This window comes from Rhinatrema bivittatum, chromosome 8, assembly GCF_901001135.1.
Source record: "Rhinatrema bivittatum chromosome 8, aRhiBiv1.1, whole genome shotgun sequence".
Lineage (NCBI taxonomy): Eukaryota > Metazoa > Chordata > Amphibia > Gymnophiona > Rhinatrematidae > Rhinatrema > Rhinatrema bivittatum.
This window is the reverse complement of record NC_042622.1, coordinates 245,533,063-245,560,483: the sequence shown is the minus strand read 5'-3', so window position 1 is coordinate 245,560,483 and position 27,421 is coordinate 245,533,063. Positions and strand designations below refer to the sequence as shown.

General features: G+C 45.0%; 1 protein-coding gene across 1 annotated transcript in view; it reads left to right on the top strand.

Annotated features, from left to right (window-relative positions):
• Positions 1-27,421, top strand: part of FKBP8 (FKBP prolyl isomerase 8) — a 97,171-nt gene that overhangs the window by 14,793 nt on the left and 54,957 nt on the right. Inside the window, exons 3-7 of the mRNA XM_029614426.1 lie at positions 5,960-6,132; positions 20,991-21,079; positions 22,500-22,717; positions 23,116-23,288; positions 24,237-24,314. Of these exons, the coding sequence (XP_029470286.1) occupies positions 5,960-6,132; positions 20,991-21,079; positions 22,500-22,717; positions 23,116-23,288; positions 24,237-24,314 (731 nt within the window). The remainder of the gene's footprint in view (positions 1-5,959; positions 6,133-20,990; positions 21,080-22,499; positions 22,718-23,115; positions 23,289-24,236; positions 24,315-27,421) is intronic.

Sequence of the window (27,421 nt, the reverse complement as noted above, 5' to 3'; positions counted from 1 at the left end):
TACACCACTTTTTTTGTGCTTTCGTCAAATGGCAATGGTTCTTCTCCAGGGTTTTCTTTAGTGAACACCAAACAGAAGTATTTAATATTTCTGCTAATTCTTCCTTGTCTCTTCAATTTTACATTCTTGTTCGTATCCCAGGTCATAAGAACATAAGAAATTGCCATGCTGGGTCAGACCAAGGGTCCATCAAGCCCAGCATCCTGTTTCCAACAGAGGCCAAACCAGGCCACAAGAACCTGGCAATTACCCAAACACCTAGAAGATCCCATGCTACTGATGCAATTAATTCTCCAACTGTACTCTGTTGCTAGGGAAACCTTGTCCAGTGGTATTTGTACGGGGGTTTTGTATAAGGATAACCGATTTGCAGTTATCCTTTTTTGTTCACCCCCGTCTATTATTCTTTTATTATTTCTGAAAACATTCACTTTTTTATTTTTTTATTTTTTCTTTGAAATCCCTTCTCCCTGGCTGCTTATCCAACCCACTTAAGTTTTTATTTGATACTTATCAAGGTCGTCGCCTCTGTGATATTCATGGGTACGGTGCTGCCCGTCCGACATTGGCCATGTTTCGGCACTGTGTGCCTGCTTCAGGGACTGCGGGAGAATTTGGCACTGTGTCTGTGTACCAGGTTCACAGTGTCAGTATCACCTTTAATAAAAAGTAGTTACTTAAATAGTGTTTAAGAGCATAATTTCTCTAAATTGCTTTCAACTAAATCATAATCCCACCTTCATTTAAAAATTACTTCTTGTTGTGCCGTGTGTCAAGTGAGCGACACCTTTCGTGCTTGTCTTGGCGTCCTGTCTATTCTGTCTGTTTTTATACCTACCGCGGGCACATCCTCCCAGTCTTGCCCAAACCTTTTTTGAACCCAGCTACTCTAACTGCACTAACCACATCCTCTGGCAACAAATTCCAGAGCTTTATTGTGCGTTGAGTGAAAAAGAATTTTCTCCGATTAGTCTTAAATGTGCTACTTGCTAACTTCATGGAATGCCCCCTAGTCCTTCTATTATTCGAAAGTGTAAATAACAGAGTCAATCTACTCGTTCAAGACCTCTCATGATCTTAAAGACCTCTATTATATCCCCCCTCAGCCATCTCTTCTCCAAGCTGAAAAGCCCTAACCTCTTCAGCCTTTCCTCATAGGGGAGCTGTTCCATCCCCTTTATCATTTTGGTTGCCCTTCTCTGTACCTTCTCCATTGCAGGTCAGTCCAGTTTTGCATCCCTACCAGCAGATGAAGGCAGAGAACTAAAACTTCAAGGCACTGCTTCATATATGAGTGCCACCTGTAGTCCTTCAGTATTTCTGTGTCTCCAGCAGATGGTAAAGATACAAACCTGCCGTCTGAGTTAGATTACAAAAAAAATTTTAAAAGTAATGAAAAGAAGAAAGGAAAGAGAAGGATCAGCTTCAAGTGCTCCCTGAGATATTAGGTACCTTTTGTGGACCATTCCTCAGGTGAAGCCGGGTGAGCAGAGGGTTGGAAATCCCTGGGCTACCTTTGCCCACATCTTCTTGAGGGCCAGGAGTCCTGACTCCCTCATCCCCTTGGAGAGCTTTTGCCCAGATCACCGGCTGGCAGCAGGAAAGTATTTATTTTGGTTGTTTTGGACTGCATTAGGGCTGGTGTGGCTTTAAAAAAACAAAAAAAAAAACTTGCAGGAGTGGAAGCTGGGACCGATCGTATGCAAGCCTGAGAGCTGTAGGACAGCAGGAGTTGCCTGCAGTAATTTAATGTGGATAAGTGGCTAAGTGCAAGGTGATGCATATAGGGAAAAATAACCCATGTTATAATTACACAATGTTGGGTTCCATATTAGGTGCTACAACCCAAGAAAGAGATCTAGGTGTCATAGTGGATAACACATTGAAATCGTCGGTTCAGTGTGCTGCGGCAGTCAAAAAAGCAAACAGAATGTTGGGAATTATTAGAAAAGGAATGATGAATAAAACGGAAAATGTCATAATGCCTCTGTATCGCTCCATGGTGAGACCGCACCTTGAATACTGTGTACAATTCTGGTCGCCGCATCTCAAAAAAGATATAATTGCGATGGAGAAGGTACAGAGAAGGGCTACCAAAATGATAAGGGGAATGGAACAACTCCCCTATGAGGAAAGACTAAAGAGGTTAGGACTTTTCAGCTTGGAGAAGAGACGACTGAGGGGGGATATGATAGAGGTGTTTAAAATCATGAGAGGTCTAGAACGAGTAGATGTGAATCGGTTATTTACTCTTTCGGATAGTAGAAAGACTAGGGGACACTCCATGAAGTTAGCATGGGGCACATTTAAAACTAATCGGAGAAAGTTCTTTTTTACTCAACGCACAATTAAACTCTGGAATTTGCTGCCAGAGAATGTGGTTCGTGCAGTTAGTACAGCTGTGTTTAAAAAAGGATTGGATAAGTTCTTGGAGGAGAAGTCCATTACCTGCTATTAAGTTCACTTAGAGAATAGCCACTGCCATTAGCAATGGTTACATGGAATAGACTTAGTTTTTGGGTACTTGCCAGGTTCTTATGGCCTGGATTGGCCACTGTTGGAAACAGGATGCTGGGCTTGATGGACCCTTGGTCTGACCCAGTATGGCATTTTCTTATGTTCTTAGTATCCGCCGGGGGTCCCAGGGCTGGTCGGAGTGGCAGTTTGAGGGTTGTTGCGTGCCTTTCTTTACTGCGGCTGCCACATGGTAGGCTTGATGGCACTGGCATCACAGAGCATAAAAGCTTGTCAGGCCTGTGGCGCACGCCCAATACAGCCAAATTCAGGCTCACTTTGCTCTGGCTCTGCCTCGGGAGGTAAGGGATTCTCCGCAGAGACTGTGGGCAGCAGAAGGTCCATTTGATTAGCAGAGCTGGTATCAGAAGCTCTGGGGGATCTGAAAATGCAGTGGCATCTGCTGACATACGCAGTCTTTAAGGCCCACAGGACCAAGGGACTCCCTTCTTCCTCTTTTCCCGATGGTGTAGCCATTGGGAGAGGATTTGGAATGTGGGGTGGATCCGGAGGAGGGCAACCCCACAGATGGGGAGGATTTCTTGGCGGATTTTGTATTGCTGCTCCACAAAGCCTATTTGGTTAGGCCGGGAGCGGTGGAAAAGTGGCCCCCAGGGGAGAAGCTGCAGTGCCCCCCCCCCCCCCCCCCCCCCCCCACACACACACACAAAGAGGTTCAAGGAAGGTCTACAGGAGTGTTCTGGGACCTTGCGTTGTCACCTGGGTGTCTCTTGACTCTTGGAAGAAATGGACCTCGAGGATGCCGGGGACTCTGACAATTCGTTTGAGGCAGGTGGAGGTCCAGGAGATGACCTGGCAGCAGTTGACCCGGTCAATGATCCACAGGCGAGTAAGGAGGTGGCTGACCCGGATGAGGTTCTGGTGACTGAAGGAGATGATCAGAGGGTCATCGGGTTGTTCCAGAAGGAGGAATTAAGGCCTCTTATTCCCCATGTCTTGGATGAGCTGGGGATCAAGGTCACCTGGGAGAATTCTGATAATGAGGGTGTGGATTTGGTGCTGGATGGCCTGCAGGGACCACCTAACCCTTTCCCATTGCCCAAGAAGGTGAAAAAGCTGGTAAACCGGGATACTCCAGAGGTCAGCTAGAGGGTTAGTTGGTTGTTGATGGAAGAGGCCTTAGAACTGCTGAGGATGCAGTGGTCTCAGCAGTTACAAAGAAGACTGCTATTCCAGTGGTGGGGTTGGCTGTGCTGAAGGATGTGCGGACCGCAAGCTGGAAATTCAGTTGAAGAGGATGTTTGAGGTTTCAGCCTTGAGCTTCCAGGTGGCGATTTGCAGTAGCCTGGTGCAAAGGGCCTGTTTGCGTACAGTGGCCTCATTTCTTTATTCTACCTTAATCGCAGTGGAGCATACCACATTTCTGAATTTGTTATCCGAAACTCTGGAGGTGAGGGAGCTTTATTTGGGCGCTGTTGTGAAGGTTACCAAGTTTCAGCGGTCAGGTCATCTGTTTGTATTGTTTGGTGGAGCTAAGAAGGGAAATAAAGCTTCTAAGGGCACGATTGCTCGTTGGTTGACTATGTTTGCAAGGGTTGGAAAGTTCCATAGGGGTTGTGGGCGCAAGCACCCTCCTAGACTGAGTGTCAGTTGGGGTCCCCACAAGAGATCTTAGGGCGGCAAGATGGTCTTCACTGCACACTTTTTCCCTGCATTATTGGTTGGATGTTTGAGTTCCGGGGGAGCCAATGTTTGGTGAGAGTGTGTTGAGAGTGGGTCTTTTGGATGTCCACCCAGTGTAGGGGTGCTTTGGTACATCTCACTTGTCTGGACTGATATGGGGTACGAACAGGAAAGGAAAACTGGTTCTTACCTGCTAGTATACATTCCTGAAGTACCACAGATCAGTCTAGAGACCCAGCCCCTTATCTGCAAAAGACCGTTCTGGCTACATTGACAATCAGATCAGATTTTAAGTGTATTTATATTCAGAGCCTATAGGGTGACCAGATTTGGTTGTTTTCCTTGGGATTGATGTGGGGCTCCGGTTTGACGTTTGCCCTGGTAAAATAGGGGATAATTGAGTTTTTCACTGTAGTTTGGCTTGGGTACAGGTCAATACTGAGGGACTGCAGGTGGTTCTCTCATATATGAAGCAGTGCCTCAAAGGTTTTGTTCTCTGCCTCCATCTGCTGGTAGGGATGCAAAACCCATTTGTCTGACCTGATCTGTGATACTTCAGGAACAAAAATTAGCAGGTAAAAACCAATCTTCCTCCTCTCACTGATATATCTGAAAGATGTTTTATCTCCTTGCTTAAGACTGCCAAAGAAGTTTTCTTCCACTTGATGATTTGCTTTCCTGATTTCTTTCCTCATCTCCTTCAACTTCACCAGGTATTCTTCCCTTTCTCATTTTTGAGATCAATTATTTCTTGAATGCTGATCTTTTAGCCTTTTATTTATTTTTTTTAGCCACCTCCTTTTGAGAACCAAATAGGTTTATTTTTCCGCTTACTTTTCTTACATAGAGATTTGTTGTCTTAGGAATAGCTCCTTTTAATTTGTTCCACTATTGATCCACTTCTTCTATTTTGTCTCAATCTTCTAGTTCCTCCTCCCAGATATGTCTCCATTTTACCAAAGTCTCTAGTTTTGAAATGCAAAACTTGGATCTTAGAGTAACTTCTCTTCGTCCTGGCTGCTACATCAAACCATATCAGTTGATGATCACTGGTGCATTAGAAATATTATCCTCATTTGTAAGCACTAGGTCGAGTATTGCTTCTTCCCTCATGGGTTCCATCACCATTTATTGGAGCATAGCCCCTTGAAGGGCATCTGTTATCTCTCTACTTCTTGTATATTCTGCAGCAGGGATACTCCAGTCAACATCAGGCAACACTTCTCCCTTCTTTCCCACCTTTTTGATGTCTTCTGCCAGATCACTATCCAGTTCTTTCATCTGCTTTGGAGGTCTGTATATCACATCAGTGTAAATAGAAACACCATCTTCTCTCTTTTTTTTTACATTGGGATTTTATTTATTTATTTATTTAAATAATTTATATACCGGAGGTTCCTGTATAATATACATATCACCCCGGTTCACAAAGAACAGTAACTATCGCTACAAATAGCGGTTTACATAGAACAGAATAAAAAAGAAGTTTTACATTGAATTATTCATTTATTGTTTTAATTTGATTACTTGCCAAATCAGGGGTGCTCATAGTAACATACAGTAGGAACAAAAAATACAAAGTAGTACAAATATAGCCAATAAAGACCTTAATCCAGCAAGAAAATATCAAGGCACAAACAGTTCATAGCATTCTAACATATTATCCCAATCCATTTTGCTAATCCCACGGCAAATCAAAATCAAATTCTCCACATAAATACACAAAAATGTGCGAATAGAAATTTAAATAAAATAACTGATTAAAAGAAAACTAGTGCATTGTCTAAATTTCCTTGTACAGGAAGTGGGTCTCTGAAGAAGAAAATTTTGGTAGCTGGTAAAGGTGTGGGCAGCAGACCAGTAAATGGCCAGAATGTAACCATAGAGTTGAAGGTCATGTTGGAGGAAGATGGACCGGTGGTGGAGGAAGAAACGAGCCTCACTTTCACTCTAGGAGATGGTGATGTCATCCAGGTAGGGCAGCTACGACTGGGATGCAATTTAACCAACTTTGATAATGTTAAATTTGATTCATGTTCTGTATTTGTTTTGTTATACTTTTTCAAGTTTTTATTTTGAATGTATTTTATTTTTGTTGATTTTTATGGTTATGATTGTATTTTATTGTGAAGTTTTTTTCTCTGTTTTTCTCTCTCTAAAGGGCGAGTAAAGCTAATAAAATATTTATTTATAGATATTTGATATTCTGCATCTTTCTACAGGTGGTTTCAAGGCCAGTTCAGTTTGAACTGAAATTCTTTGTATCGAGATTAATTTTCTATATTTATTTTCACGTCCCACTGTCTGGCTCATCATAGTTGAGGCTACCAGAATTTTCAAACTATCAGTAAGGAGGTGTGTTGGGCAGAAGAGTCATAAAATGCATTCCCTGTACGTTCCTGAATCAGTCCAGACCCTGGGTTATGTCACCAATCCAGCAGAGGGAGGCAGAGAAACATTCTACTGGCTCTGATGTATACCCTGGGCTGCCACCTGCAGTCCATTAGTCTTTCTCTGTCTCCCAGCAGAGGTTGACGTGCCTAACTCTGCAGTCTGTGGTAGTTTTTTTTTTTCTGGTCAGGTAGTTTAGGAATTAGTTTTAGTAAGTTTTCTCTGTATTTTGTCTGTGAGAGGCTGTTCCTTTAATTTAAATAAAAAAGAAAAAGTTTAACTTTTGTTACCAGCTGCCTCACTGCCTCTCAGGAGGTCCTGGGGGGACTATCCCTACTGGTTCTGAGGTCGCTGGAGTTGGGGAGGGTTTGTACCTAGCAACCACTCCTGGCAGGGGTGATATCGGGGGGCCCAGCTCACTCACCCTATTTGGAGCAGCTCCCGGGGTCCGGCATTTGGTAAGGTAAAATTGTTTTCCTTTAATTTGGTTTCTATTTCTGCTGGCAGCCTTTCTTGTGGTTGTTTTCACTATTTCAGTGTTCGGCGGTGCCGTGGCTTTTTATTTTGTGCCGGAGTGTATTTTATTTCTTATTCTTGTTCTTCGCGCTGTTTTTTCCTCACAATGCCGCAAGGCATGCCCTGCTGCGCCTGTGGAGATGCGTGCTCGTGGCTCTCATGGGAGAGTCTTTGTTTGGCCTGCCTCCCTGGGGGGGAAGGCTCGTCTGTTTTGCCTGAGAAAGACACTAATAGGCCGGCTTGAGCGGCCCAGAAGCCTCGGCACGGCTCCTCCCCTACCCCAGACCCGTTTCGCTGCTCTGCAGAAACGGAAGCTCTTTTAAGTGCTATGCGAGCGACGACATAGATTATACAGGGAGCTCCGGACCCATCTCCTTTATTGCCGCAGCCAGCTGTCCCTGGGGGGAATAAGCCGCGCGGTGCTGAGGTAAGTTTAGGTGAGGGAGCCTTGATGAAGCTTCAAATTCCTCTTTCTCTTTTTCAGGAGATTTTATCCGTTTCCTTCATAAGGCTTATAAGTCCAGGAAGGACCATAGAAAGTACAGGGGTGGCTCATCTGGGCAGGGATTAAAGGTCTGCTCCTCTAAGCATGCGAGACCAAATGGTTTTGGTGCTGAGCCAGCTCCAAAGCATCCCCTTCGCTTAGGCCTGGATCATTCCACTTTTTCTACTTCAGAGGATTCCGAACATGACTCTTTGCCTATCCAGGGCAAGTTCCTGCCCGGATGTGGATCTCTGAGGAGATCCTGCTTTGGGCAGTAGTTCTGACCCTCACATAGCGGATGGGGATGATCCCAAAGTGGTCCGCCTTTTTAGGAGAGAGGAACTTAATCCTTTGATTCCGGCAATTTTACTTGAATTGGGTCTTGAGGCTCCGAAGAAGGATTTTATTTTTATTTATTTAACAGTTTTATATACCGAAGTTCTAGTAACAAAGTTACTAATCAATTCGGTTTACATTATAACAATAAAATTGACAATATATAGAATAATGTCTTACAGAGAACAGGGAAGATTGAACTTGGAAATAAATAAAATAACTTAATGAGAGCAATAAATAACTTCAACGGAGCAAGGAGAGTACAATTTAAATACAAAATAATATAGGAGAATATATTTTCGGAATTGACTGTGTCGGGCCTGAGGTCGATTGTTGAAAAGTTCTGAATAGTTATTGGGATTAGGAGAATGCTTGATTAAACAACCATGTCTTGAGTCTCTTTTTAAAGGTGGGTGTCGATTGTTCCAATCTCAGGTCAGGAGGGAGAGAGTTCCAGAGTTTAGGTCCAGCGGTGGAAAGAGCTCTTTTACTAAGTGAAGTTTTGAGCGGATGGGCCTTTAGCGTGCCTCTCTGGGCTAGCTAGGATTCTCGGATGGGTGATATCGATCCAGTGTTGCTAGGTCTTAGGGGTCCGACGACATCCTTTCCTTTCCATCTTTCTCTCTCTGCCCTTTTGTACCGGGAGTGGGACACTCCTGAATTAGGTCTTAAGGTAGCACGAGCTATGGATAAGCTATATCCATTACCGGAGGAGGCTTTGGAAATTTTGAAGTTTCCCAAGGTAGATGCTGCAGTGTCAGCTGTCACTAAGAGGACAACTAACCCAGTGACGGGAGCTATGGCTCTTAAAGATCTACAGGATCGTAAACTGGAGATTCAGCTCAAACGAATTTGAGGTTTCTGCACTAGGTGTGCGGGCTGCTATGTGTAGTAGCTTGGCTTTACGAGCTGGCCTGCGGTGGGTCCAGTCATTGCAAAACAATTCTTCCTTCTCTAATGAGGAGGTAGCACAAGCTGGTTGATTGGAGGCTACGGTTGCCTACAGCGCAGATGCTTTATATGATCTCCTCAGGACCTCGGCTCGCTCTATGGTGACTTCAGTGTCGGCTCGCAGACTCCTCTGGTTGAGGAATTGGTCTGCGGACGCATCCTCAAAGGCTCAGTTAGGAGCTTTACCCTTTAAGGGAAAATTGCTCTTTGGAAAGGAATTGGAAGACTTAATTCTGTCCTTAGGCGAGAATAAGATTCACAAATTACCGGAGGATCGTCTTAGAGCTCGAAGCTCCTTCTCATCCCGCTCTCGTTTTCGGTCTGGTCGAAGATTCCGTTCTTCTCGTCCATCGGCTCCACCTGCTAAGCAGTCTTCGGGTAGGCAACAGAATTGGCCTCAGTCCTTTCGTGGCCGCCACTTCGGTAGTCCTGGAAATTCCCAAGCTTCAGGTGGAACAAAGTCTACCCAATGAGAGAGGGCCGGTCCATTCCCCGGTTCCGTTTATAGGGGGCAGGCTGTCCCTGTTTTACGGGGAATGGACCAGATGGACGTCAGATCAGTGGGTTCTCACAGTGATAAAATCAAGGTTATGCTTTAGATCGGCGGCTTCACCACCGATTTCTGATTTCACCATGTTCTTACCTGGAAAAACATCGCTCAATAAAGGACTCTCTGCAGCGTTTGAGCGACCTCAGAGCTATAGTTCCAGTTCCAAAATCAGAACAACGGAGGGGTCTTTACTCAATTTTGTTCGTCGTTCCAAAAAAGGAAGGGGGGGCCTTTTTTTCCCATTCTCGACCTCAAAAGAGTCAACAGTTGCCTACGGATTCCCAAGTTTTGAATGGAAACTCTCCGGTCCGTCATAGCATCGGTACACAAGGGAGAGTTTCTGGCGCATCTCAACCTTGCCGAGGCCTATCTTCACATCAGCATTCGCTCCAATCATCAGAAGTTTCTCAGGTTTTGCATTCTAGGGCAGCATTATCAATTCAGGGCTCTCCCGTTCGGGTTAGCCACAGCTCCCAGAACATTTACCAAGGTAATGATTGTGGTGGCAGCTCAACTTAGGAAGGAGGGGACTATTGGTCCATCCGTACCTGGACGACTGGTTAATTCGAGTGAAGTCGGAGTCTCTTTGTCGCTCAATGGTCAGCAGGGTCATCGAACTTTTGCAGTCCCTAGGCTGGGTGATCAACAAGGACAAGAGTCACCTAGTCCCTTCGCAATCTCTGGAGTTTTTGGGCACACTATTCGACACTCGTCAAGGGAGAGTATTCCTTCCAGAACATCGCCTTCTCAAGCTGTAAACGCAAATCCGAAACTTACTGTCCATTCCTATACCATGTGTATGGGATTACTTGATATTTATTTATTACTTTTATATACCGACATTTGATCTGAGACATCACATCAGTTTACATTCAGGTATTGTAGGTATTTCTCTATCCCCAGAGGGCTTACAATCTAAGTTTTTGTACCTGAGGCAATGGAGGGTAAAGTGTCTTGCCCAAGGTCACAAGGAGCGACAGTGGGACTCAAACCCTGGTCTCCTCATTCGTAGCCCACCGCTCTAACCACTAGGCTATTCCTCCTCAATGACTTCTACTCTGGAATTGGTTCCCTGGGCCTTTGCGCATATGAGGCCACTTCAGTCTGCATTGCTTTCACGCTGGAATCCGGTTTTGGAACTATACCACCTTCCCCTTCCCCTTACAGAGAAGGCTCGATTCAGTCTGGAATGGTGGTTACAGCCGGTCAATCTACGGCGGGGAATACCTCTAGAGATTCCGGAATGGACTGTGGTCACCACCGATGCCAGTCTTTCAAGCTGGGGAGCGGTATGTCTGAAAACATCTGTTCAGGGTCAATGGACCAAAGACGAATCGCGCTGGTCGATCAATCGGTTGGAGACCAGAGCAGTACGCTTGGCCTTGATTGCTCTTCAACCTCTCCTATCCGGGAAGTCTGTGCGGATTCTCTCTAACAATGCGACCACAGTAGCGTACATAAACTGCCAGGGAGGAACTCAAAGCCACCTGGTAGCGCGGGAAGCGCAGCAGCTGATCACCTGGGTGGAACAACATCTGCTCAGCATCGCAGCTTCTCACATTGCCGGGGTAGACTATGTTCAAACCAACTTCCTCATTCGTCATCTCGACCCAGGGGAGTGGGAACTGTGCGAAGAAGCCTATCAGTTGATATGCAACAGATGGTCCAGAACGGAAGTGGATCTCATGGCAACATTTCAGAATTACAAGGCCCCTCTGTTCTTCAGCCGTAGGAGGGAAAGAGGAGCGGAAGGAGTGGAGGCTCTGGGTTCCCTGGCCAAAAGATGTTCTTCTCTGTGTTTCCGCCCTGGCCTCTGATCGGCAAGGGCCTACGTCAGATAGAGCTCCAACGAGTCGACGTTGTTTTAGTGGCTCCAGAGTGGCCACGCCGTCCGTGGTTCGCGGACTTGGTCAGTCTGGTGCTGGATGGTCCCCTACGATTTCGGGGTCTGCCGTGCCTCTTGTCTCAGGGTCCGGTTTGTTTGGAAAGGTTGAACACTTCTGTCTAGCGGCGTGGCTTTTGAGAGGTGCCGGTTAAAAAAACAAAGGGTATTCCAAAGCTGTGGTAACTACTTTATTATGTTCTCGTAAACCTTCTACATCTTTGGCTTATGTGAGGGTGTGGAGAGTTTTTGAATCGTGGTGTATTGAGCACCAATTAGATCTGGTGCAGTCTTCCATATCGGATATTTTGTCATTTTTACAAGATGGTTTAGCGAAAGGTTAGTCCTACAGTTCCTTACGTGTTCAAGTTGCAGCTCTTGGATGCTTTCGGGATAAGGTTCGTGGTTTATCCTTAGCGGCGCATCCGGATGTAACGCATTTTCTTAGAGGCGTACAATATCTATGTCCTCCATTCCGGAACTCCTGTCCTGCATGGAGTTTGAATTTGGTTCTTCGGGCTCTGTGTGCGGCTCCTTTTGAACCCCTTAAACATACGACTTTGAAAGATCTTTCTTGAAGGTGGTTTTCCTTGTGGCCATCTCCTCAGCTCGTAGAATTTCAGAGTTACAGGCCTTGTCCTGCAGAGAGCCCTTAGAATTTCCAATAGGGGAGTTTCATTACGTACTGTGCCTTCTTTTTTACCCAAGGTTGTAGCTTCTTTTCATTTGAATCATTCGGTAGAGCTTCCTGCTTTTCCGTGTTTAGATCGCACGGATCCTTCCTCTAAGGATCTCAAGAAACTGGATGTGAGACGTGTGCTGTTGCGTTATCTTGAAGTTACCAACAGTTTTCGATTGTCTGATCATTTGTTTGTTCTGTGGAGTGGCCCTCATAAGGGTCATAATGTTTCCTAGGCTACAATTGCTCGTTGGTTAAAAGAAACCAGTCGGTCAACTTATCTTCTGGCTCGTCAAGATCTTGCAGAAGGTTTGAGGGCTCATTCCACTAGATTGCAAGCTACGTCATGGGTGGAATGTCAACTAGTTTCTCCTCAGGAGATTTGTAAGGCAGCGACTTGGAAGTCGTTGCACACTTTTGCTCGTCATTACCGCTTAGATGTCCAGGCTCCGAATTCGGCAGCCTTCGGAGAGAGTATTCTCCGAGTGGGACTCTCTGGGTCCCACCCTAATTGAATCAGCTCTGGTACATCCCAGGGTCTGGACTGATCCAGGTACGTACAGGGAAAGGAAAATTGGTTCTTACCTGTAGTACCATGGATCAGTCCAGAGGCCCATCCTTTTTGAGTCTCCTTATAGCAATTACTTTTTTTCTTAGAGTCCGCTCGTTCACTGTTTTGGTGTATCAACCACTTTTCATGCTGTCTACTTTTTTTAATGTTTGCTTGTTTATTCCCACGGTTCTTTGGGATTCTGCTTCCATTTAGGATTTGTGAGTTGGAAGTATGTTATAGTGTTTAGATAGCCAGTTAGTTTTTTATTGGTTAGATTTCTGCTTTGATATCGTTCAATACTGATGGACTGCAGGTGGCACCCCAGGGTATACGTCAGAGTCAGTAGAATGTTTCTCTGCCTCCCTCTGCTAGATTGGTGACATAACCCAGGGTCTGGAATGATCCATGGTACTACAGGAACGAAAATTAGCAGGTAAGAACCAATTTTGCTTTGCCTTTGTAGGCAAGGCCAGTACATGGGAATATTTTAAAATAAAAAGGTAGCACATACCCTGCTTCTAGTGGAGTCTGTCTTCACTCCCATCTGGTGACTTAGCCATCAGCCATTGATTCCTGCAGGGCTTGCCCAAGGCCAACAGAGAGAACCTGATTTGCTTGATTTTCCCACCTCCTCAAATAGATCAAGTTGCTCTATTTGTTTCCTATGCTTGTAAAAGCAGGTCCTGGCCATTAAATGGTAAATGATCATCTTCGTGGAGGAAGAGTCCTAGTCCAACATGCTGTTTTTGATGGATGGTGACTGTTTTGGTTCTGCAGAAACAGTTCATTACTGAACATGTCCAGACCAGTGGGTTGTGCATTCCTACCAGCAGATGGAGTCAGAGAACAATTAGAACTTTGGGCACTGCTACATAACGAGAGTGCCACCTGCAGTTCCTCAGTATTTCTCTGACTTCAGCAGATGGTAGAGATGCAAACTTGCAGTCTTAGTCAGTTAACCTTTTTTTTTTTTTTTTTTTTTTTTTTTTTTTTATTAGGGAAAGGTGTTTTTCCTAGGTTAGACTAGTTTATAGTTAGTAATGTAGCTTCCTGAGGTATTAGGCACCTTTGTGGGCCATCCCTCAGTTGAAGCCCGGCATCTGGGGGGGTTGGATACCCCTGCCTGTGTCTCGCCCGCATAGGTGCCAGTGTCTCGATAATCTGGGACTTCTAATTTCCTCGACCACTAAAGAGGCTGCTCTCACTCCTTCCCTAACTCCAACTCTGTCAGGATCAAGTTTTCTTCAAAAAAAAAAAAAAATTCAGAAAGAAAGCAAAGAAGAAGCCTTTCAAGGTAGGAGGAGTTCATTTGGGGGACAGGCCGTGCCATTTAGTCAGCAGGCCAGCTGGAGTGGTGAGCTTAACCCTTCGGATCCTCATGATGGCCCAGGGCTCCGGGTAGGTTGGCGGGGCGGGGGTAGGCCTTCACGCGCGTGTGAGGCCTCTTTTTTTTATTTTCGTGCCGGCAGCTCTTCTTATAGCAATTTTGCGCCTGTGGGGAGTTTTTCTATATTTAGCTCCTGCAGTCACGCAAAGGTTTTCTGACTGGAATTTTTTTTTAGTCAACCACATTGCTGCTCGTTTTTCTCAGAGGCACCCCAGCCTAAGTTGGGAACATGCCGCGCGTGTGGGGCATCAGGGCAGGCCATAAATGCTAGTTCCCTGTGTTCTGCCTGTTCTTCCGGGCAGGAGGGAACTTCCTCGGGGGGAGCAGCAAACAGGCAAGGGCTCTGGGCCACGGTCCTCCTCAGAGGGGGAGGTTAGCTAGCGGCAGCTGCCAGGGGAGAAGGAGGCCCCCCCATTCTTTCTCCAGTGGACCAAATTCCTGCATTTGGGGATGACCCTGGGCTACCAGACCCTCCTGTGGGGAGTGGTGTTGATTCAGGGGAGTTTTCCCCTGACTTTGTGCTCCTGCTGTATCGGGCATTCCTGGTTAGGAAACAGGAGATCCTGAAGAGAGCAGTGCAGCTGGACCCTTTGGCGGAACCTCCACCAAAGCGGATACCCACTGGGTCCCTGGTCCGCCATCACCCTGCAGGGACTCACCAAGAGGCTCAAGGTGTGAATAGGCTGCCCCCCCACTCAGGGATCCCTCAGACCCTGGGACGGATCAGGATCCAGGACTCACCCGGGATATGGGTGATGTGATACAGGACGACCTGGACCAAGATGACCTCCCACCCTTGGAAGGCGATGATCCCAGCGTAGTGCGCTTGTTTAAGTGAGGGGAGTTTGGACCTCTCATTCCCCAGATCTTTGAGGTCCTGGGGATCAAAGTTTCACAGGAGGAATCAGCGAAGGTGTCAACTGGTCCTGGATGGGATTCGGGGTCAGACAACTTCCTTCCCATTACCTAAGAAGGTCCGCAAGCTAGTGACCTGAGAGTGGGACTCACCAGATGTGGGTTTAAAAGTGTGAAGAGTCATGGCGAAACTTTACTTGCTAGCACAGGATGTTTTGGATCTTCTGAAGATACCGAAGGTGGACGCGGCAGTGTCTGCCATGACTAAGAAGACCACCATTCCTGTGGCCGGGGCCGCTGCGCTGAACGACATTCAGGACTGCAAACTGGAAATTCATCTGAAGCGAGTTTTTGAGGTCTTGGCGTTGAGTCTCAGGGCGGCGATTTGCGCCAGCCTCATGCAGAGAGTCTGTCTTTTCTGGGTTCAGGAGGCCACCGCAAACCCCCAGTCGCGACGGCGGGGGGCCCTTGCAAGTCACGCATTTGGAGGCAGGATTTGCCTTTGTCGCGGACATGTTGTATTACTTGATTACGACCTCGGCGCGTAGTATGGTGTCTGCGGTTACGGGTCTTAGACTGCTCTGGTTGCATAATTGGTCAGCAGACTTATCTTCCAAGTCTCAACTTTGTAACCTCCCCTTTAAGGGCAAGCTTCTTTTCGGGGAGGATCTCGACCAGTTGGTGAAATTGCTGGAGGAGTCCAAGGGCAACTGATTTCCAGAGGATAGGAAGCCTTCGGAGAAGGTTTTCCCCTGCGGGCTCGTTTTCGGGATTTTCGCAGATTTCGCCTGGTAGGTCTTCAGCTACTTCGGGGTCCAGGACATCAGCAGTCCTTTCGTGGAGGACATCAGCTCAGGACATCAGCAGTCCTTTCGTGGAGGACAGCACCTAGGCAGAGTCCACGGGCCAGGTTGCTGGTCGTGGAAAACCTACCCAATGAAGCCAGGGGCACCCATTCCGTCGTAGAAGCTGTCGGAGGCAGGTTGTCTCGAGTTTTCGTGCTCGGTGCGGGAGGCCTTTGTGGAGTCTCGCGGGTCAAGCGCGAGGCAGTACAGGGGACGCTACAATGGCTGCTTGATCTCCTGACCATTTTTCCAGTTCCTGTGGCGGAACAGGGCAAGGGATGGTATTCGGTCTATTTTATGGTTCCCAAGAAAGAGGGAGCACCTTTCATCCCATTCTGGGTCTGCAGAAGGTGAACAGGTGTTTGCGAGTTCCCCGTTTTCACATGGAGACATTGAGAACTGTGGTGGCCGCAGTATGCAGAGGAGAGTTTCTCGTGTTGTTAGACCTCATTGAGGTGTATCTCCACATCCTGATTCACCAGCGGTTCCTCCGCTGCAAGGTGATGGGCCAATTTTTCCAGTTTCAAGCTCTTCCTTTCGGCCTGGCAACAGCTCCACGTACTTTCACCAAGGTGATGGTGGTCGTGGCGGCGTTCCTGTGCAAGGAGGGAGTCCTTGTTCACCCGTATCTTGACGACTTGCTAATCCGAGCGAAGTCTCTGGAGGACTGCGTAAGATCGGTTCAGAGGGTGATGCTCACCATGCAGTCACTTGGCTGGGTCATAAATGTCCAGAAGAGTCATTTGGAGCCCACATAGTTGTTGGTCTATTTGGGAGCGCTCTTCAACACTTTCCGAGGCAAAGTTTCTCTGGCAGCGGACTGTGTAACAAAGTTGCAGGATCAGGTCCAAGCCCTGCTTGGGAGGAAGAATCCGACTGTTTGGCATTACTTACAGGTTCTGGGATCCATGGCCTCCACCTTGGATTTGATCCCGTGGGCGTTCGCTCATTTGCAACTGTTGCAGTGTGCGCTGTTATCGGGTTGGAGTTCGGTATCAGAACAGTTCCATATACCGTTACCTCTCCGTCCAGAGTCAGTCTTATCATGGTGGCTTTCACGCAGCAACCTGGAGCAGGGAGTAGACTTAGACCCTTCGAATTGAGTGGTTATCTCCACGGATGCCAGTCTATCCGGATGGGGTGCAGTCTGCCTCAACAAATACGCCCAAGGGCTTTGGTCTCCAACGGAGAAATCCTGGTCCATCAACCACCTCGAGACTAAGGCTGTCCGGCTGGCCCTCTGAGCATTTCTTCCTCTGGTCAAGGACACAATGGTTCGAGTGTTCTCAGACAGCGCGGCGACTGTAGCGTACATCAACTGGCAAGACGGGACACGGAGTCTCGTGGAGGCATTGGAGGCGAGGCTATTGTTCGCTTGAGCGGCGTGCCATCTCAAAGGAATCGCCGCGTCTCATGTCGTGGGCGTGGAAAATGTACAGGCAGACTTCCTCAGCAGGCAACAGCTCGATCCAGGAGAGTGGGATTTAGCTCCTGAAGCATGGAACCTCATTTGCGCCAGGTGGGGCGTGCCTCAGTTGGATCTGATGGCAACTCGAGCCAATGCAAAGACATAGTGCTTCTTCAGCCGTCGTTGAGAAATAGGCTCGGTAGGACTGGACACTGGTATGTCCGTGGCCCACGGGCAATCTTCTCTATGCCTTTCCTCCCTGGCCTCTCATTGGTCGGCTTCTGCGACACATAGAGCGGCATCCAGGCAGTGTAGTGTTGGTGGCTCCGGAGTGGCTGCGTCGCCTGTGGGTCGCAGACATGGTGCAATTAACCTTGGAAGGTCCTCTACAGCTGGCGCATCTTCCACATCTACTCCATCAGGGGCCCATATTTTTGGATTGGGAGGATCGCTTCTCTCTTGCAGCCTGGCTTTTGAGAGGCAGCGATTGAGGGGATATTCCGAGCAGGTCATTTCCACTCTTCTTCAGGCACGACAGCCTTCTACTTCTATGGCCTATGTTAGGGTCTGGAAGTTATTTGAGGCATGGTGCCGCCAGCGCTCCTTGGATTTTTTTGTCAACTGAGATTCCCCAGGTGTTGGACTTCCTGCAACAGGAGTTGACCAAAGGTTTAGCTTTTCAACTCTCTTAGGGTTCAGGTGGCTGCCTTAAGGTCGCTGGCAGTGCATCCAGACATTTCGCGTTTTCTCAAATGAGTAAAGCTCCAGGGGCGATCCGGGAAACTACAGACCGGTTAGCCTGACTTCAGTGCCAGGAAAAATAGTGGAAAGTGTTCTAAATATCAAAATCACAGAACATATAGAAAGACAAGGTTTAATGGAACAAAGTCAGCATGGCTTTACCCAGGGCAAGTCTTGCCTCACAAATCTGCTTCACTTTTTTGAAGGAGTTAATAAACACGTGGATAAAGGTGAACCGGTAGATGTAGTATACTTGGATTTTCAGAAGGCGTTTGACAAAGTTCCTCATGAGAGGCTTCTAGGAAAAGTAAAAAGTCATGGGATAGGTGGCGATGTCCTTTTGTGGATTGCAAACTGGCTAAAAGACAGAAAACAGAGAGTAGGATTAAATGGACAATTTTCTCAGTGGAAGGGAGTGGACAGTGGAGTGCCTCAGGGATCTGTATTGGAACCCTTACTTTTCAATATATTTATAAATGATCTGGAAAGAAATACGACGAGTGAGATAATCAAATTTGCAGATGACACAAAATTGTTCAGAGTAGTTAAATCACAAGCAGATTGTGATAAATTGCAGGAAGACCTTGTGAGACTGGAAAATTGGGCATCCAAATGGCAAATGAAATTTAATGTGGATAAGTGCAAGGTGATGCATATAGGGAAAAATAACCCATGCTATAATTACACAATGTTGGGTTCCATATTAGGTGCTACAACCCAAGAAAGAGATCTAGGCGTCATAGTGGATAACACATTGAAATCGTCGGTTCAGTGTGCTGCAGCAGTCAAAAAAGGGAATGGTGAATAAAACAGAAAATGTCATAATGCCTCTGTATCGCTCCATGGTGAGACTGTATAATTCTGGTCACCGCATTTCAAAAAAGATATAATTGTGATGGAGAAGGTACAGAGAAGGGCTACCAAAATGATAAGGGGAATGGAACAGCTCCCCTATGAGAAAAGACTAAAGAGGTTAGGACTTTTCAGCTTGGAGAAGAGACAGCTGAGGGGGGATATGATAGAGATGTTTAAAATCATGAGAGGTCTAGAATGGGTAGATGTGAATTGGTTATTTACTCTATCGGATAGTAGAAAGACTAGGGGGCACTCCATGAAGTTAGCATGGGGCACATTTAAAACTAATCGGAGAAAGTTCTTTTTTACTCAACGCACAATTAAACTCTAGAATTTGTTGCCAGAGGATGTGGTTAGTGCAGTTAGTATAGCGGTGTTTAAAAAAGGATTGGATAAGTTCTTGGAGGAGAAGTCCATTACCTGCTATTAAGTTCACTTAGAGAATAGCCACTGCCATTAGCAATGGTAACATGGAATAGACTTAGTTTTTGGGTACTTGCCAGGTTCTTATGGCCTGGATTGGCCACTGTTGGAAACAGGATGCTGGGCTTGATGGACCCGTGGTCTGACCCAGTATGGCATTTTCTTATGTTCTTATGTCCTTCCATATGCCCGTTATGTCCAGATTGGAGTTTGAACCTGGTGCTTCGGGTGTTTTGCGAAGCCCACTTTGAGTCTTTATGGAGGGCTCCCATTAAGGATTTGACCTTGAAGACCATTTTCCTCGTAGCCATTTGTTCTGCTCGACGCGTTTCAGAGTTACAGGCTTTGTCATGTTGAGATCCTTTTCTTAGGATTTATGATGATGGTTTTGCTGCGCACGATTCCTTCCTTCGTGCTCAAGGTGGTCTCTGCTTTTCATGTCAGTCAGACGGTGGATCTGCCAGGATTTCCGAACTGGTTCAAGGATTCTCCAGAGGAGAGGGAACTTCATCTTTTGGATGTGTCGCGTTCTTTTGCGCTATTTGGGGGTTACTAATGACTTCCGGTGTTCGGACCATCTGTTTGTCTTGTTTGGGGGTCCTAAGAAGAGTGACAAGGCTTCGAAGGTGACGATTTCACGCTGGATTAAGGAGGCTATTGCTGCGGCTTACGTTGCCCGCAGGCGTCGGGTGCCCGTGGGTCTGAGAGCTCATTCCACAAGAGCACAGGCTACCTCCTGGGCTGAGTGTCAGCTTCTGTCGCCTCAGGAGATCTGTAGAGCGGCGGTTTGGTCCTCCCTGCACACTTTCACCAAGCATTATCGTTTGGATGTGAGGACGCAAGATGAATCGTCCTTTGGGGAGGTTGTACTGCGAACGGGTCTTTCGGGTTCCCGCCCAGTGTAGAGTAGCTTGGGTACATTCCAGTGGTCTGGACTGATCTTGGTATGTTCAGGAAAGGAAAATTGGTTCTTAACTGCTAATTTTCGTTCCTGTAATACCACAGATCAGTCCAGAGACCCATCCCTCTTTTCAGATTCTGAAAGACCACCTTGAGAGGTGATATTTCCTGAAGAAACAATTTGGTCTTTTTGCAAATGCTCCGGAAGGGGCAAGTTCCGAGGTGGTCTAGTGGTTTTTTTTTTTTTTTTTGTTTTATCTGTTCCAGGCGAGAGGTTGGCGGTTAAGTTTTGGGTTCCAACCCCCTTCGCCTTTTAAGTAAAATTTGGTTGTTTAGCTTGGGTACAGGTCAATACTGAGGGACTGTAGGTGGCACTCTCGTTATGTAGCGGTGCCCAAAGTCCTAATTGTTCTCTGACTCCATCTGCTGGTAGGAATGCACAACCCACTAGTCTGGACTGATCTGTGGTATTACAGGAACAAAAATTAGCAGGTAAGAACCAATTTTCCTCTCAGTGCCATGCTTTTCAATGGGGCTTCCAGAAATGTCCCACTAAGCACACCAAATTTTTTTTCCCTCAAAATAGTTTGTTGGCATCTTTCTCCAACTCTCTCTGCCATTCTGGTTTGCCAACAGTTTGGCTCTCTGTAAATCTGTTGCCCTTGTGTTCTCATCAGCTTTGGATGGTGCACTATATGCAAATAAAGTTGTTGGTGCTGAATGCAACCTCAGCTGCACAGCCCTGGAATTCCCAGTCGATCATTATGACAAATGAAGCGTGGGGAAAAAACAGCACCCCAGGAATATTCAAAGTCAAATTGTCCCCATGCTGATTTTTTCCATTACTAGGGCTGGGTATGTAAGCAACTGATGTGGAAGTCAGATATCTTGGAATCCCTTAGAAGTGCCACAGACCTTGTAGGTGAATCCACATGGCCTCTGGTGATGGCAGATTTTGAAGTTGCGTACTGGGAATCTGGAACTGCTAAATTTGACTGATTCTTAGCATGCCGTTTTCCCAACTCTAGCTAGCAGCACTTACTCATGGTCCAGTTTTTATGTGTTCGTTCTTGTAGGCCCTGGATTTCTGCGTACAGTTGATGGAGCTGGGAGAAAAAGCTTTAATTGTGTCGGATGCAAAGTACGGCTATGGAAAGCAGGGGAGGTAATGGAGAGCTACAATAGGACATCTGTGAGGATTCATTTCTTCTCAGGAATGCATAATACAGACTACCTGTCTTCTGAGCAAAGCCTCTGGATGAAGAGCAGGAAAAGATTCTTTAGTGGAAAAGGAGTCCCTTTTCCTCTACTGCAACTCTGCACCTCTCTCTTTCCTCCTTGAGTCTCCCTTTTGACTCATCAGCTGCTTCCACATTAAATTCAGGTTTTTCCTCCTCTGTTTTCATGTTGGCTTTTTTTTTTATCTCTATGCATCTTGTACTCACAACAAACCCTTTTGCCCCCCTGAGCTCATTCGTTTCTCCTGTTTTCCCATCTCTGGCACTTGCTCTGCTTTGCAGTGCATCAGGCTCCCACCAATACCTTCAAGTCCTTGTTTGTTACAGTGTGTGTTGTTTGACTTTTTGATTTTATATGTATGTTTGTATATATATTTGTTTTTAATTATTTTTTATTTAATGATTGTATATCTGCTTTATTTTGTTTGTATAACACTTTGGTTTTATCATGGAAAAGCAGTATTTTAAATGTGGTAAACTAAATTAATCCTACTTGCAGATGTGCAGCTTCAGAAAGATATTCCACTAGGGTTCATAAATCTTAGGATCTCTGGAGCGTTAAAACTACTCCAGCAACTGCCTCCGTGCTCTGATCAATCTCTTGTGTATCTCCCTTTCTTTTGCCTGGGAATGGAAATTCCCTTCACTATGGAGCTTGTAGGACCTGCGTTAAACAATTTGCATTCCTGTGGTTTGTATGTCTATATACAGTCTTGGTGCCATATGGAAAAAATAAAATAATTGCCCTGTGACAGCTAGGTGATCTAAAGCACTGGAAGATAAAGTGATTCGCCAAGATCTCACAGATTGTGTGGCCAACTTGAGATTAGAACTTGCATCCTAGCAGTTTGCCTGACGTGCAGTTTGGACTGCACTTCCTCCTCTAGTACCTACAGTTGCCCTCTTTCCTCTTTCCCCTAAAAATATGCCTCTTGCTGCACCCCCTATCTAGCCCAGCCCTTTGTTGGACAGCTTTGTGCAGCTATAGGGGATAATTTTTGGACTGTCCATTTGGAGCAATGTCCACAGGTACTATTTTGCCTGCAGACTTTGTTCCAATTATTAACATGAAAGTGTGTATGTACTTTCACTTTGAAACTTGCTATGGGTACAAAGTACCCACAGACGTTTGCACTTGCATTTTTTCATTGAAAATGCAATCTACCTGTGTTTTCCTCTCTTAACCCAACATGCCCTAGGAATGCCGCCTCATTGAAGGAGGGCAGTTTATAGACGGACATTTTACATGTGTAAATGGCTTCAGAAATTCTCTTAGAGATACTGCCAGTGTACCAGCTTGCTGCTTTTCATTGTTTATTGTGGTGATTTGTATCTTCGTATTTACAGAGGTTCCAGTATTCCACCTGATGCCATGCTTACACTGGAAGTGGAATTATTGACCTTCGGGGATGGCCCAGATCTGGAGTGCCTTACCGGACAGGAGAAGAACGAACTAGTCAATCGCAAACGGGAGCGAGGCAATTTCTACTATCAACAAGCTGAATATGTGCTCGCCATTAACTCCTACGAAATAGCTCTGAAGATCATCAACTCCAGCTCCAAAGGTAATGCCGGATCTGAGCCCAAGAGCTGCTGAGCTGTAATTGGAAATGAGATGATATATTGAATTACTTTATCATAAATAGGCTTTCTCCTGCATGCAACACACTCCAAGATCTTGAAGAGCAGTGTATGTGTATCTGAAATTGCATCCATACAGAATGTTTCATTAATATGCAGTAGCAAAATGCATTAACTGTAAAACTAAATTGTGCATAATTTTGTATAATATAATACAAGATTAAGATTAGTCGCTCATCTTCCTTTTGCATGTTAAATATTCTGGTTGTATTCAAAGAAATGAAACATTCTTCCTGTTCTGAATACATTTAATTTTGCCTCCCCCCACCATAAATTACATAATAAAGGAAAGTGTGTTTCAAACTCCTCTTAATATTTGCAGTTTATTTCACCTCCGAGGAAGAATCAGAGTTACTGGATGCCAAAGTGAAGTGTCTGAACAATCTGGCTGCCTCCCAACTGAAACTGGATCACTTTGAGGCAGCCCTGAAATCGTGCAACTTGGTCCTGGAGCACCAGCCAGACAATATCAAGGCGTTATTCCGAAAAGGAAAGGTACCCCTGTGGAGGAGGTGAAGGGGACAGGGCGAGAAACATTTGTAAGCTATTTGCAGCTCTGCAGCGTAAGGGACTTAGAGCCCAGTTGTTTGGTTTGGTTGTGATGCGTTTTGGGAGTTGCAGACTTTTCTTGTTGAGATCCCAGATGCGCAAATTGCAGAATAGTGAGGGATGGGAAATTTAAGAAGAGCTAGTGGAACAGCTGCATGGTGTAAGTAAGGAAATTGAATTTAATTCCAGACTTAGCTCCTGTCCTTTGTGTTGAGCTTGGCCTGGAAGTGCTACTGATATTTGACACTATAAATTGGTGCAACATAGGAAAGTCAAACAGTACGCGTGAGCTCTGCAGAGCCAGGGGAAAAATAGAACCTTTTGGTGCATTGTAGAAACAAATTTTGCAGATAGCAATAGGGAATGTGAGAAAGGAGAAGGGCACCCGGACACTGTTGCTTGCCCCTGGAATTTCCTTTGGAACTTGTTTTTTAATTTCATTATTGAACAATCAAAATGTGAAATAAGGTAGATGCTGTCCATAGAAAAATGGCAAAACTGGAATGTTTACTGCTGAAGGTCCTGCAGGGTGCAGCCTGACAGAAAAAAAAAAGTGAAGGGCAGTAGTAATTTTCAAAATATGATCCTTTGTCATCCATATTTTGAATCCTGAAAGTCTGGACAGCTATCAAGCCTCCTTGGATGCAGTAGCAGACAGTTTTTTGCTGTGGTGGTTTTTCAAGATGACCCAATAAAGGGACTGACTTCTGATGTTTTAAATTGGAATCTGCTTGTTTAGTCAAGACACATAGTCTGCATTTTGGAAAGTTGCTGCTAGAAGCGTTGGCGCCAACTGTTACCCACTAGCCAAAGAACAAGCTGTACGTGAGTAGGCTGTTGTGTTCTTTGAGCTTCACACTTTTAATGCAGGTGTGTGTATTTTGGGCTTTGCAGGTTTTGACACAGCAAGGAGAGTATGCCGAAGCCATCCCCATCCTAAAGAAGGCATTAAAACTGGAGCCCGCAAGCAAGGTTTGTTGGATTCTTTTCTGCCTGGAGATTGAGAGATCAAGCTCCTTTCAGGACTTGGTATTAATGTGCCCTGCATTCCCTGTTTGAGAGAGAAATAGCATGGCCACATGCTGATTGCACCTATATTTCCCAGGAAAGATGATTAGTGATTAAAGCCAGGTTATTTTTGAACTGGTCCCATGTCATGGCCAGCTTAATTATTTAAAATGTATTTCTTTATTGCACTCTTCTGTAATTTAACCTTCCAGAGTGGTTGGAAACCAGTTGTAAATATGTAATGCTCAATAGTTATGTCTAGAAAGTATTTTAGAAAAGACAGCAGTACAGTTAGTAAAATGAGGATTACCAATTCCAGTTTCCATGAATATTCTGAGCATTCCTTTTTAATATCTGTGCTTGGGCTTTGAGCAATTTTCAAAAGGGTTTCTATGGATAAGCAGGTGTTTACTAGAAGAAAAGCCCTTCTGAAAATTCACCCCCCCCCCAACAGGAAAAAGTATGCAAACTGTCTACCGTGTCATGTGCTGTAGGATGACAACCAATTCCTTGAATCTGCTTTTTCCTTCTCTTAAATAAACTGCCGATGTATCTGTATGGAGAAATCGCTAAATAATGGATTTTAATTTTGGGATCCCTTTAATGTAAAAGTAGGAGGAATACTTCTCTGTCTCCAGTAGATGGTACTGTCCCTCTGCTGAAGCAGGCCGGTCTCTAGCGTGATTGCAAAATAGTGTGGGGGTTTGGTTTTTTTTCTTCATTTTTGGGGTCAATAAATCATAGCATTTTTAATGGTGAACACACAAGATGTAGAATTTTGTCAAACTCCAGTTTCTGCTTGTAGTGTCAGATTGATTAAAAATGAATGGGTGCAAATTTTCAATGCATACTATATATCCTTAGGGCTAGGTTTGGGGGGGAAAATAAGCATGAATATATTTTTTAGACTGCTTCCCTGCTCTTTTTCCCCACAATCCTCCCAGGCCGCTTATGGGGAGTGATAGAAGTAACTTCCCCAATGCCAGCATACAAACTGAGACCCTTGAAATCTCACATCACTTTTCCTATCAACTGCTTGCTGTGTGATCTAAAGTCCCTTAACCTTAAGCTTCTTGGACTAGGCCCTGTTTAAATATTTGAACTGGGGCTGTGTACACTGAAGATGTATAAATAGATTTGTTTTTTTTATTTAAAAAGTCTTATTAATCATGTTCCCAATCAAAAAAGGAGTGCCCATTAAGGATATTCTATAAGGATCCAAATAATCCCTATCTCATTTCCAAATGATCCTTTTTCTGATGCCTTAACTAAACTATATAGGAAAGGCCCAAAGGTTTTATTGCTTTCTATCTCTTGATTTCTTCACTGTTCCCATTATAGCACTGTAATTCTTTGTCTAGTTCAATATGACTGTATTTAATTTTTTTTTTTTGGGGGTGGGGTTCACTCTGTTTCTTCATTTCATTTCTTAATGCTGCCAAATTCCTGGGATAGTTTTTTTTTTTTTTTTGTTAAAACTTTATTGCAGGTGAACAAATAGAAAAAGTGTACATACGTATGCAATTAGCCCTCTAGTCTGAGGGCACAACCAATGTAACATTAGCAATATACAATTTCCAGTGGTACAACTTAATCATGAGGTATACAATACTTCCTTTTTTAACTTTCATCCCCCCCCCTCCCCCCCCCCCCCCCCCCCACCTCTCTTCTCGGATCCTAAGAAGCGCAAATCTTACAGTAAAATAAAGAGAGAAGAAAATTAAGAAATAACTGTCCATTCTTATGCTGCTTACTCGGACAGATAGCCATGATTGTCTCCGAGATTAGTATCTCGTGTGTATATAGGCAAGCAAGGTGTACCGGGGTCTCATCTTATTGAAGAAAAAGATCACTTAGTAGTTTAATATTACTCTCAGGAGAGATATTTAACATAGGCGGCCCAAGTTGCATTGAAGGAGGAAACTCAATCATTTTTAACAGCAGTTAAAGAAGATGGGTGATGGATATTGTCTAAAACCTGGGAGAATGGTGGTGTCTGCTCTTTTTTCCAATGGCAGCTACAACCAGTCTAGCCGCTATGAAAACCACACTAAGCTTCCACTGGTATTTGGTTAAGCCTGGAAGTGGGTGGTTAAGCAACGCCGAAGCTACATCTAATTGACAGGGAATGTCAAAGTTTCCCTAACCAATCATGTATTAATTTCCAAATATGTAAAAAGAAACCTAGTTCTCCACATCATCTCCAGCATGTTTGCGGTAAGTGAGGATAAATTTTGTGCTGTTTCTCTGGAGTTAAGTACCAACAATAAATCATCTTGTAACACTGCTCTTGGAGACGTGCAGATATAGAGCATTTACTAGCAAACAAATGAAGCCCTGTCCAAGCTTTAGACTCTAAATTATAGCCTAAATCTTTTTCCCATCCAAGTATATGTGAGGGGGGAGCCTTGTTGGAGGCTAGGAGAAGAATGCTGTAGATTTTTTTAAATGCTGCCCTTAATGGAAACTCTATTCAAAAAATAATTTTCAAATAAAAACCGTCCTTCACATAAAATATGGGTCCTTTTTCATGGAAACAATAAAACTCTGAACTTGCGCATGGGCCAAGAAATTGGTGGGTCCCATATTATGACTTTTCCAGCTCCTTCTTCAATAGCACCCTTCCTAGCTTAAGTATATTTATTTATTTATTTATTTATTTGTAACTTTTTCTATACCGAAGTTCAGGTAACAGAGTTACTTATCACTCCGGTTTACATTGCAACAGAAATAAATATTAAACAATGACAACAAGTGTCTTACAGAGAACAGGGAGAGACAACTTGGATAACATAACTGGGAACAAGAACATTACAAACTATAAGGACCCCGGCCTCTTTTCAAGGGTTAGAAAAGGGAGATCCATATTTGGGGAATTTTGTATTGGAAAATAGTGCTGAGTGATAAAAGTATGGAGTGTCCCCCACCAGTTTTTTCCACCTATTCCAAACCAAAAGAGTAGTATGGAGGGTCCAAGGTATATTATGTGTGGAGAGCCATGTTAGGCTAGGCTGCCAGGGCATATCTCTTAGGGGCATGTCTCCAACTATTGCCTGTTCCAATAGCGTCCA